Genomic DNA, 12,711 nt, shown 5'->3' with positions numbered 1-12,711 from the left:
AACCACGATAACTGACATTCTATATTAGAAAAAAGTAGTTATATATAAATTACATGAATGCGGAAATGGTCTCACGAAAAAGATAAAATTTAAATCGACAATCTAACATTGCTCCGTTTGACGGCAGATGCTGGTTAGTAAATTCGCGAATGATTCACGAATTTTTAACATCATTCGCGAAAGTTTACAACTACGAGCTCAATACATATATTATATGGCTTCCTCACATTATTCGCGAATTAAATAAATCCGCGAATGATTCGTTACTTTAGTTCGCCACAGATTATATGACCTTTATGTTTCATGTGGGCCTACCACCTCCCAATTATATGGCCCAACTTTAAAACCCACGATTAAGATCGTTGTTTTCTTAATTAAACAAAATGATAATCGCTTTTCATATATGGTTGGCCAAGGTTTGTTCTTATATATATAGACAGAACAGTGGTCCCTAGAACTACACATACGCACGCTGTTAATAAGACTTGGGCCACCTTAATCTCGGAAATCGACTTTTCCGATAGGGTGCTCAGTTTTTATTTTTTTGTTGTTGTATACAAATAAAGAAATTAATTACAAGTAAATCAGGATATCAAATCTATACCCTCCATATATGCATGTTACATGCAATGTCCTTTTTGTCTGGTTTAGTACGCACACGATATGCAGAGGTGTAGTTTTTAGCAATATTAGTCTGGTTCACTTACATTATGTTTTTCATCCTTTAGATTATATATAAAATCTCTATTGTAATCCATCTTTAACTTTTGTAAGAGATTTCTTTCAGAATTAAGAAAAACCATGCATGAAGTAAAATCAAGCTACAGGAAGTTCAGAAATGTTGGTGGAAACTGTTTAAAAATACTTAAGTGGGACAATAATATATAATATCCAAAATATGCTTTAGGTGGTTGCGGATAAAAATTCGTTATATAAAACGCTCTTTTGGCCGTTTTTGATGGTATGAATGATTCTAGGTAGCCATGTATCGATTGGGTATATTATTCAACATACAACAAGCCCATCAAACTCAATTGGTAAAGCACAGAAGCTTGCTTCCAATGTTTATAGGTTTCATTAGGATTCCTTTCTTCTATTTTTCATATTTTCGTTTTGTTTTGTTTTGGAGGTTAAGTGGTCGTCTCTGTTGTTGTTCTACTTATTATAAGTGAGTGCTTATTATAAATAAAATCTCTTGGGACATTCGGTTATCTCTCCAAATATTTTTATTTGAAAGTTAAGTATTGTATACAAATTTAGTAAGATTTATCATGCATACTATGTATATATAGTTTTCAATTAAGAAAATAAATCAAATTGCTTGAGAAGACTCTTTCACTTTTGCGATACTAATTCTTCTTTTTTTCTTTTGTAGTTACTTCGAAAAAATTTATTTACATACTGATATTATGCCTTTCATAATTTGTACTGAAAATGCTATGAATGAAATACTGTCGAAACGAAGGCTATTTGTTGCATATAAAAGATTAATGTGGTAATTATATAAATGTCCCTTGTTTTGATGGGCTTCACAAATATCCTTATCATATAATAAATATACTCCTCTCCATCTAGAAGCCCATCAGGGGTCCATTAATTATTTTTTTGTCTCCAAATTTACCCTCCTATCAATGAATGAAATAGTGTGGAAACGAAAGCCATTTGTTACATGTAAAAGATTGATGTGGTAATTTATCTTGTTGAAAGTCATGAGGTCTAGATGTAATTCCATATACTATACCATATCGTAAAGAGGCATTCTAGACAAACATGGAAGAAAAAAGAAATCCACCAAACCTGATACTATCATTAGAAAAAAAAATGTGATTAACCTTTCCGTTTACCTCTCTTTTCTATCTTCTTCCTTTTCTCCTCCCTTCTCAAAAAAAAATAATCCAAGAGTTGTTTTATCTTTCTTGCTCAGATCTGAGCAATGATTTCTTTTTCTTTTCTAGTTTTAGGTAATAGATATCGAATAAGATGTATCTACATCGTTTTTTGTGTCTTTCGACATGTTTCTTCGCCGTTTTGGGGCGATTTTTTTTCGTCGTTGTGGGGCGAGTTCTTCAATTTTTGATGGCTGGTTCGTGGCTTGCTTCTCTCGATTCAATAACATCAACGATTCAACACTCCTTCCTTTCAGAAGCATCTCTTATCTTGGAAGAATACAATCAAATCAAATGGTCGGAATTGTTTCTGGATAGTACAATCATCTTTCCCTTATACATAATCAAAAATTGAGTATCTCTGCGGTTTATCGCTCTTTCTCTTCGCGATCTACTTGTAGTTGATATCCTTATTTGTATTAGGGTTTTGACTATCTTGATGTTTTTTGATGTTTTTGTTAATCTTTTAAGCGAACATGTAATCACTATTTTGATTTGAATGAATTGCAATTTGTTGATTGGCAAAAAAAAATAAAAATTTAACAATCAATATTGTTCCGCTGGATGGCATATTAGATTGATCGAGTCTTGTACTAAAGAGTTGTCTATGCACGGTTGCACCATATATACTTGTCACCACCATTGTAATGAAAATTTGATGAATGTATATTGTTTTCGACCAATTTTAACCGGCAGTGTTATTTGGCTCCCTAATCTCCACCTCTCTATTCTTCTCCCTACAATCTAAATCTCATATTAAGGGAAAAGTGAACCCCAACTGAACCTGAATGCGGATCTCGATATGAATGTGGAGTTTAGATTATAGGGAGGTGGAGAATAGGAAGCCAACTAGCATTTCCATACTTTAACATTAAAAATTAAAATAAATAAAGGCTAATTAGACTCGCATACTAGGGAAGCTAAAAAGGTATCCCATCATCAATACGACGCTAATGCCCAAATTAAGGCTAACTAATTAGTGTTGTACCACTTACTATCGTTCTGGGGTGTCCCAAGCTTTAATATTCAACAATATTTTTGCTGTCCCCTTTTGCTTTGGCTTTAATTTTTGTTTTTTTAGCACATGACATTTCTTTGTGGGAAAAAGGCCATTCATTTTCTTCTGCCTCTCACCGGAAAGCAGTATTAACGTAAAAGTATCAAAACTGGAAGCAAGCAAGGCAATTTGGTGCCTTATTAATAGCAGACTCCCATCATTGTCGACGATGTTAATTAGGTGTCTTTTCTCACGGATTTTGCTATTTGCAACAAGGAAGTCCGGGCTCCACAAGGGGTTCACAAGATTGATAATCTCCGTAGAATTTGGTAAACCTCTATGTTATCGTATTTTTTAGGCTAGTTTCTATCACTGTCCTTTATGACTTAATTTCCACTATGTAAAAGTTTTGATTGCGCGTTTTTGGGTTTTATCTTTAAAATGGGACTACATTTGAAACATGTGCCAATATATAATTAATTCAAGTAAAATGTGGAATTACATCTTGAATCAAAGGATTTAAGGATGTAACAACGCTTTTTTCCTCCACTTTTCGTGTGAATCATGATAGTTTGGGTCTGACTCATGTTCAGGCATTTAATTCAATCCGACTCTAATGTAATTTTTTTTTGATGTATGACTCGAGGTTTGACTCAATTCAATATCTGACTCAAAACTATTTGAGTTGGATATTATTTTATACCCGGCTCGTTAAATATATATTTGACTGGAATAAATTTCTTTTCTATGAATTAGATTCTGATGAGTCAAATCCATACGACTCAGTTTGAATCAGAAAAAATAAACCAACTAAGAGCTAATAGAAGGTGATAATAAAGCCGATATACCCGAAAAACATGCTCATTGACATGCTTAGTGCAAAATGGTGAGCTACAATCATACAAACCCCCACCAACGGTAACAAACCAAAAAGGTAAAAAAACAATGAGAGATAATTTTGTCAGGTATGTAAATTGTCAACGTCACAAATCATGGCCAGTAATATGGAAAAAGTATGTGCTGTATTTAGGTGAGCAAATGCCGTTTCTCAATTAAAAAATTATTAAAACGTTTATTTTTCCTTCCAAATATCAATCTTTCGGGATTGAATGTACCATAATCCAAAATATAAAGGAAGGAATTCTTCTTCACATTATTATTTGACTGTCAGTCTTCCCTAATCATTTTCAGAATTTTTTGGAAGAATTGGTGAGTGTTTTTGCTTACCTTTTGGAGCTTGTTTCAATTCTATACCCTTTTTTGGTTCTTTCTCTAGTTTATATCTGATTTTGAGAATTTTTGTTGTTCGATTTTGGGGATTCTGATAAGGATTTCACTGGTAAGTTTAATAACTCAATCATCTAAGACATGGGGGTTGCTTGATTTTGAGAAATTTCTCTTCAAGTTTTGTGAATTTTAAATGAAAGAGGGAGAAACTTTAATGCCTTTGAAACATTCTTCAGTTGTTTTTTGACTTTTTTGAGAATTTTATTCAAGTTTATCAATTTGATCTGGTTTGGGTAGTCTTTAAATTGATGAAAGGTGGAGTTTTTATTGATATTGGTGGACTTGGTTGATTATTGTGACCTTGGTCTGCTGAATTTTGAAATTTTGATTGGTGTAAATAATTTGTGTTTCAGAAGTGAATTTGTGGAGAAGAAGGTGAAGATGGGAGTAATGTCGAGACGGGTAGTGCCCGTCTGCGGCAACATCTGTTACTTGTGTCCTGCTATGAGAGCTAGATCAAGACAACCTGTTAAACGTTACAAGAAAATTCTATCCAATATCTTCCCAAAGAATCAGGTAAAATTGTTGGTTCTCAGTTTCAAACAGCAATAATTTTGGTTCAGGACCTTGAAATGTAGTACAATTTTGTCGATGAATTTGATGTTACTTAGGTTTCTAGAGCCGAAAAATGTTGACTTGAAGAGAGATAGATAAATTGGTTCATTGGGTTGACGCAGTCCTCAATTTTGTGCTGTTACTGTATTGGTTAAGATCAGTTGGGAGGATTTCGGTTGCTTACTGCTTTCATTTTGTAATTTGGTAGGACGCGGAGTTGAATGATAGGAAAATTGGCAAGCTATGTGAATATGCTTCGAAGAACCCTTTGCGAATCCCCAAGGTATTGCTTACTCTCTCTTTTCAGTAACCGCATCATTTATGGTCTACACTTAGTATATTGTTGGAAAAAAAAATACCTCATTTGTATGGACAGTACTCTCCTAAGATGCCACGCGGTTCAAACGAAAATATTCTACCTATTTACAAACGTCGTTCCAGCGCATCTTTTAGCTTATTTGCTCAGAACTAACTATGTTATGGTGTGTTTATCTCATTTCATTTCTGCAGATTACAGAGTACTTAGAGCAGAGATGTTATAAAGATTTGCGGATTGAGCATTTTGGTTCTGCAAAGGTTGTATTATGCATTTATAGGAAATTGCTATCGTCATGCAAGGATCATATGTAAGTCTAATAGATGCTGTAACTCATTTGTTTGGATGATTTTGGTAAATGGTGCACTTGCATCTTTTAGTTTCTCAGTTAAACAGAAATTACAACTCCTTTGTTTATGATACTTATGAAACCCTTCCAATTCTTGCAGGCCATTATTTGCCAGCAGTTTATTGTCCATTGTACGGATTCTACTGGAGCAAACACGACAAGATGAGATGCGCATTTTAGGGTGCCACACACTTGTTGATTTTATAAATTGCCAGGTACTGTATCACTTTCTACCTCTATGTGGATTGTAATATTTGATTACAAGTGGGTTAGCCAGTCTCGAAGATGAAAGAATGATGAAGTAACACTCTACTAGAAAACTAACTTAAAATTTTGGTGTTAATTAGATAGATAGCACACACATGTTCAATTTAGAAGGCCTCATTCCTAAACTTTGTGAACTGGCTGAAGAACCTGGGGAGGATGAAAGAGCTCTTCGTTTACGCTCAGCTGGATTGCAGGCACTTGCTTTCATGGTAAACTATTTTTTTAGTGCCTCAGTTTCTATCTTCTATTTTCTGCTTTCCAATTTAATCCCCTTGTAGAATTCCAATTGCTTCCATTTGTTCCATGGAACCGTGTATTTCGTGGGACATTTTTTTCTCATTTTCTAACATAATATGCTTGTTTCTAGGTGTGGTTCATGGGTGAATATTCCCATCTCTCAATGGACTTTGACAATGTGAGTTATCCTTCTCTCAAGTATCTCTTCTTATGTTCTGTTTAATTTCACATCGATATATCATCACAATGTTCGATTTCATAAAACATTTTTTGTTTTCATTTGTAAACAGATAATTGCAGTAACATTAGAGAACTATACTGATCTCGAAATGAATCCTGACAATAGCACGCAGCAGCCTCAAAATTCTGAGCCTCATGGCCAATTGGTCGTGCACAAGGCTGGTGGAGCATTACCAGACTCTGTAAATACCAAGCGTGCGTTGGATCCTGCAATGTGAGACCCCCCTTACCAATGTAATGTTTTTTATGTTCTTCATGTCTAACTATATTAACTTTGCTGCTCATGCTGCAAAAGCTCTTCGTTTCGTTTTCTCACTTTTTATTGCGATGTTACCAGGAGCCCCACATACTGGTCTAAGGTTTGTCTACACAATATGGCCGGATTTGCTAAGGAAGCAACTACAGTACGGCGAGTTTTAGAGCCTCTTTTTCGTACTTTTGATTCTGGGAACCACTGGTCTTCCGAGAGTGGGATTGCTTCTTCTGTTTTATCAGATTTGCAATTGCATATGGAGAAGTCAGGTGACAATTGAAGTTCCATTTTCTATCTTATCCTATTCACAAGTTTTCTAAGACTTATAATGTGTAGCCTTTAACTAATACCAGCTTCTTTACATGCAGGGCAAAATACCCATATTTTATTATCTATGCTAGTCAAGCACTTGGATCACAATTCTGTCTCTAAACAACCCTGTATGCAGATTGACATTGTTAACCTTACCACTTTCCTTGCTCAACATGCAAAGGTTCACGCCTCGATTGCAATCCTTAATGCAATAAATGACTTGATCAGACATTTACGTAAATGCATGCAATTATCAATGACACCGTCCCCAGACAAGGATGATACAGATAAGTGGAACATGGATCTTCGTTCTGCGATAGAAGAGTGCCTTGCACAACTCTCAAATAAGGTATTTAACTATTTCTACTTGTTTCTTTTGTTCTCACATCCTGCTTGTGTCCAGGTGTTTGTCGTAAATTTCCATCTTTCAACAGAAAAAAATACCAAAATCTAGTATGTTGTCCTCATCTTGTTATTGAGACCATTTTCGATGAGTAAGGCCAGATAGATTATTAAACTTGTGCAATTCTTATGTTTATTGTCAACGAGTGTCTACTTATTGATTATGAGAATTGATTGTTAATAACCAGGTTGGGGATGTGAGTTCAATTCTCGATATGATGGCATTGATGTTAGAGAAAGTTCCTACTACACCTGAGATGGCCAGAGCAACTATGTCAGCTCTTTACTGCACGGTGCAAATAATATCTACCATCCCTAATTTATCTTATCGCAAACAGGCAAGTTTCATCTCATACCCACATTCCGACATTCGGATCCTTGTTTAGTGAAAATCTTAGATGATTCCATTGCCGGTATAGAAACAAAGTTTTGGAGATCATAATACTGTGTGTTCCTTTTCAGGCTTTCCCTGAAGCTCTGTTTCAGCAGCTGATGTTATGCATGGGCCATCCAGATCCTGAAACACGAGTTGGAGCCCACCGTGTGTTCTCTGCTGTGCTCATGCCTTCACTTAAGTTTCCTTGGTCGGATCCTTGTGGAAAATCTTCACTACCTCTACCAGGTCTCTCTTCTTCAGATGGTCTCTCTGAGAAGGCGATGAACGGTAGATTTGCAGAACATGGACAAATTAGGGATAAACCAGATGTCTATGGAGTTATTAGAGATAACAGAAGCCAAAATTTGGAGGTGGGTATGAAGTTGATGGATGCAGCTCGTAAATGATAAGGGTTTCCTTTTGTCTAGGCTTCATTTATGATAATACATATTCAACCATCTTACTGTTTATTTGCTTTCTCCTTATTTTTCAGGGTTTAAGTTCCCTTCGGTTGAGTAGTCACCAAGTGGATTTTGTGCTTTCGCTGATCTGGGTTCAGGCAGCATCCACAGATAACACTCCTACAAATTTTGAGGCGATGTCTCACACTTTTAACCTTGTTGTTTTGTTCTCCAAGCCCAAGGTGAGATTTCTGCCACATTTACTACGAAAATGTTCATTTCATGTTTGACGAACAAAATTATATTTCTACTGTCTCATTGTTCCTTCATAAGTACGTGTTCATTTGATTCAAGAAATTATCCTGTATGCTCTTTGATAATAAGCTGCTTAATGACTTTCCTGGAACTGTTTCTGGCGATCATGACAGACTTCCAGTCATACGGCTCTAATTCAGTGTTTCCAGCTGGCATTCTCACTTCGAAGCATCTCTCTCGAGCCAGAAGGTAAGTTCAATAGATTCATTTGCAGTCTTTTCTCTCTCTCAACAGTTCAGGAACTAATAATGTGGTTACTTTCAAATATGATTCTTTACAAGATATAGGAGGTTTGAAGGCATCTCGTAGGAGGTCTATCTTTACCTTGGGGTCATCCATGCTTATATTTTCTGCCAAGGCAGCGAATCTTCCAGAACTACTTCCCTGTGTTAAAGAAACTCTCACAGATATAACGGTCGATATTTTACCTTGTTGTTGTGAATTCTTATTCCTTTGCATTACTTTAAATCTAAAAAAAATATTAAAAAAACGATTTGTTCATTCTTTCAATATTGATATTAATTTAAAAAATTATGAGACATAATTACGTAGACAGTTCAAACCTTGATATTAATTTAAAAATTCCATGACAGGTTGATCCTTTCCTTGAGCTGATAGAAGATACTAGGTTGCACGCTGTTTACGTGACTTCAGATAGTGGAAAACCAGCATACGGATCACAGGAAGATGAAATTGAAGCTTTAAAGTCTCTTGCTGCAATTGAAGCGGGTGCGGGTGATATAGAGATGAAAGGAATTGTTATATCCCACTTCACGAAGTACGGAAAATTATCAGAGGTAATTTTAACGTGCTGTGACTTTACGTTATTTATGCACTCAAATCACTCCAATGAATTAATAGTGAGGACACCTCGAAGTGCGGCAAACTGTAATCTGTGGATGAATCACAACTTATTGCGGTTGGCCTCAGAAACAATAAGTAGTACTACTACAGTCTACGAAGTTTACCAACTATTTTTTTCGCTTGCAGGATGAAATATCAGGAATCAAGGAGCAGATTCTTCAGAGGTTTTCACCTGACGATGCATATCCTCTGGGAGCTTCTTTGTTCATGGAGACACCCCGAGCATGTTCTCCGCTTGCAAAAATGGTTTATCAGGCTTTTCATGAGGTTAAAACTCGACTTCTTGTTCAGTTGCTTTTCGTTTTCTCTATCATTTTCTATGGATAACGTGACAAGATTATGCTAATTGGCTAACATCTCTCTCTGTCTCTCCCAGGTCATGCCGGACGCCTTGACAGATGAAGAAGCCTTCCCTGAAGGAGATGAAGATCAATCAGAGCGCAGGTCATCCCTCTCAATCAACACGCTCGACATTATAAGCGTTAACCAATTATTGGACTCGGTATGCTTGCAACCTCCATGTTTAGTTTGTCCTTGACATCAAGAATAATGAGTATGAGCTACTGCCAGCTTTATTCAGCGAGGCCTATATAATACTGCATCTGATTAACCTTGTTTGATAGAGAATTACGTAGTACGGAATCATGATATTGTGATATATACTCATTACTTTATCGCCCAACTTACAGGTTCTGGAAACTGCAAGGCAAGTTTCAAACCATCCTGTTTCCACTACCCCCGTACCTTATGCCGAAATGAAAAATCAATGTGAGGCCCTTGTGACTGGAAAGTATCAGAAGATGTCAGTGCTTAGAAGTTTTAAGAATGGAAAGGAAGTTGTTGGTATTGGCTTTTCCACACGAAATGAAGATAAAGTTTCAGCTTTCTTAGACATGGTATGACATTTCTTGATCGCAGTTTTCAGAATCAAAACGACACTTTATAGTATTATTATCATATGTACATTTCTTTGTTTTCTCATTGCTCTTCTTTTGTCGCATTTCAGATAGCGGATCCTGTGGGGGGTTATCCAAAATCGAAAGATAGTAAGGTTCAGAGTCAAAATCAACTCTTTTATTCAAGTGAGTACATACAGTCCTTTAGGTTACCGCCTTCAAGCCCTTATGACAAATTCTTAAAAGCTGCCGGATGTTAATGAGACTGACCATCTGAATGATCTTTGTGTTCCATTCTTTAATTATTGAGGCTTGCTTATTGTAACATAGTTTTCGTCCCCGGGATCAATTCGTTTGTGATATATATTTAACTGGTATATGTGAAATCCAGAAAATGGAGATGTAGAGAAAGAAATTGGTATGTAAAAAAGGTACAAGCAATGCTAGTGTGATTCTTTTGCATAGGCCATCAATATATTTTATAGCCTTCTGTTTTTCATTTCTCGGCACAAAATATAAAAGATCAAACAGGTTGATTGGTTTAGTTAACAATTTTCATTGATCCTTTTATACTTCTACCTCATTAAAAGCCGAGCTTTCAATTATCTTGAACAAACGTTAATCAGTTCGTACCTTCAGTATAAAAGTCAGCAGGAGCCGGGAGGTCTTCGATTCTTCTCATTATTCTCGACTAGCAAAGATGCACACCGTGAAACATATCTTGAGATATGGAATGTAAGTATGTAACCCGTGTCATCACGCGCTGTCATAAAAATTGTAATTCTGATGAGGGCATCTTGTCGTGGTAGTGGTGGATATGGCGGAAATAGTGCGGAAAATTCTGATTATCCGGATATTGATGATTCCAGACCCAGAGAGAGGTCTTTAAATCTCTCTTGCAGCGTAGAGGGAATTATTCTGAAATCGTTGATATTGGTACTAGCCACGAATTGGAGGCATGTGACGGAAATAGCTCAAATGCAGTTTCTTTCTTCCCTCGATAGGCTTTGACGAGCTGGTCTAGCAGTGGGGCTGGCCCAGCTAGCTTGGTCTGCCTAGGTGGTGAGTTCAGTTTTGCCAGTCATTGCTATACTTATACTACCTTCTATTATTTTTTATTTTTTTTGAAGCATGAAATATATTAGATTAAACGGGTACGTAATATCCATAGAGTCTGCTATTACAATAGAACTGATAGGTTGCAGAATTGTATGTTCCCATACTGCTGTCGTGAATCTTCCTACGGAGCAATCATCCGTTGCTCGGTTTGCTAAACCATCTGTCGCTTGATTTACTTCTCTATAGACGTGGCTAACGGTATATTGCTGAATTTATGTGAGCCTTTGTTTGATCTCTGCAACCAGGTCAGATATATGCCAAGGGGGGTCTGTATCTGAGGTTATAAATCTCATTAAATTTTCCGAATCCGTTTCAAAATTGGACTTTTGGCCATCCTCTTTCCGTCGCCGTTTTAGAGGTTATGTGCATGGCCCAGGTCTCCGCTGCAAGTGTTGGGTGATGCCTAGAGGTTGTGATATTGCTAGGATAGTGTTGGTTTCCTCATTTCTACAAATAATACCTGCTCCCGCTATTCCGGGGCTTTCTCTTGATACGCCGTCCGTGTTGATTTTGATCATATCTGATTGAGGCTTGAGCCATCCTACAAAGATGGTTGAAGTTGTTACTATTCTTTGTGCAGGGTTTGCATATGGCTGCATCCCAGGGAACACCGATGGGAGGTGTGTCTTGGCCCAAGAATATTCCTGCTGGAGCTTGATGGCCATTTGCATTGCATTTATCGGATTTTGTTGATGTTGACGATACATCACACCGTTCCTGGTTAACCATAAGGACCAAAAAAAGAAGCATAAGGTTGTGGTTATCGGTGCAGGCATTTTTGTTTGAAGGATTTCGGATATGGTTGTTTGGTGAGTAAGTGAATTGGGTATGCCTTGCGAGGCGACGTGAAGGTTTCTGAGGTGATTTAGTAAGAGGTTCCAATAATCTATAGTTGTTTGACAATGTAGCAGAATGTGACTGGATGTTTCGGGATTAGAACTGCATTAAGGGCATAGGTTGGAGTTGGTGAGATAGATGCGATAAAGTATTTTGAGGGTTGGTAAACCCTCATTAATTGCTTTCCACAAGAGAATATGTACTTTTGGCGGACATGGGAGTGTCCAAAGGAAGTTGGATGGTGGAAGGGGGTTTTTGTGAGTTTGCGCAGAAGCGCTAATGAGGCAGTTGTATCATGAAGCAGTAGTATATTGTTTGCTTTTGGTAAAACACCATATGATCCTATCAGGTTGATTGCTCTGTGGGATGTGTATGTTAATGATTCGTTGAATTATGGGGTGGGGTAGTAGGCTTAATCTTTCATGATCCCAATTTATGGTTGACGGGTCGATGATGTCGGCTACTGATTGTATTGGATAACAAGAAGCTGGGTTAATGGTATTTTCAAATTGTGGTATCCAATTTGCTTGCATAGGGGTGTGCAATCCATCTCCTATTTTGTGGAAGAGATGTTGTTTAAAAAACGGTATGAGAGAGGCCCTTTGCCTCCACTGAGGGCTAGGAGAAGACGGGAGTAGTGGGATGCTTTCGAAAATGGGGGTATGATCAAGGTATTTTGCATTATGTAGTCTGGCTAAGATAGAGTTAGAGTTTTTGTGAATGTGCCAAACTCGTTTCATGAGTAGTGCTTTGTTGTATTCCTTACTACTTTGGATACTGAGCCCTCCTTGTGATTTTGGTT

At 37.0% G+C, this 12,711-nt stretch overlaps 1 protein-coding gene across 3 annotated transcripts; it reads left to right on the top strand.

The window, feature by feature from the left end:
* The first annotated feature begins 3,936 nt into the window (after positions 1–3,936).
* LOC113329963 (protein EFR3 homolog) lies at positions 3,937–10,452 on the top strand. Of its 3 annotated transcripts, XM_026576818.1 has the most exons (21): positions 3,951–4,092; positions 4,213–4,222; positions 4,524–4,686; positions 4,934–5,008; positions 5,236–5,351; positions 5,491–5,605; positions 5,738–5,866; positions 6,025–6,072; positions 6,185–6,348; positions 6,472–6,656; positions 6,756–7,048; positions 7,290–7,439; positions 7,564–7,848; positions 7,971–8,120; positions 8,307–8,382; positions 8,475–8,608; positions 8,787–8,990; positions 9,184–9,324; positions 9,434–9,559; positions 9,747–9,953; positions 10,064–10,452. In XM_026576818.1, the coding sequence occupies exons 3-21, from the start codon at positions 4,552–4,554 to the stop codon at positions 10,211–10,213; spliced, it is 2,883 nt and encodes a 960-aa protein (XP_026432603.1). In that variant the 5' UTR covers positions 3,951–4,092; positions 4,213–4,222; positions 4,524–4,551; the 3' UTR covers positions 10,214–10,452. The 3 variants fall into 3 exon arrangements, with proteins under 3 accessions (XP_026432604.1, XP_026432602.1, XP_026432603.1); XM_026576819.1 differs by lacking the exon at positions 4,213–4,222 and having other exon boundaries at positions 3,937–4,092; positions 8,481–8,608; XM_026576817.1 differs by lacking the exon at positions 4,213–4,222 and having other exon boundaries at positions 3,937–4,092.
* The last annotated feature ends 2,259 nt before the right edge of the window (positions 10,453–12,711 follow it).

The sequence above is a fragment of the Papaver somniferum genome, unplaced genomic scaffold, assembly GCF_003573695.1.
Source record: "Papaver somniferum cultivar HN1 unplaced genomic scaffold, ASM357369v1 unplaced-scaffold_117, whole genome shotgun sequence".
In the NCBI taxonomy this organism is placed as follows: domain Eukaryota; kingdom Viridiplantae; phylum Streptophyta; class Magnoliopsida; order Ranunculales; family Papaveraceae; genus Papaver; species Papaver somniferum.
Note: the sequence above shows the minus strand (reverse complement) of the source record. Positions and strands in the feature narration are given on the sequence as shown.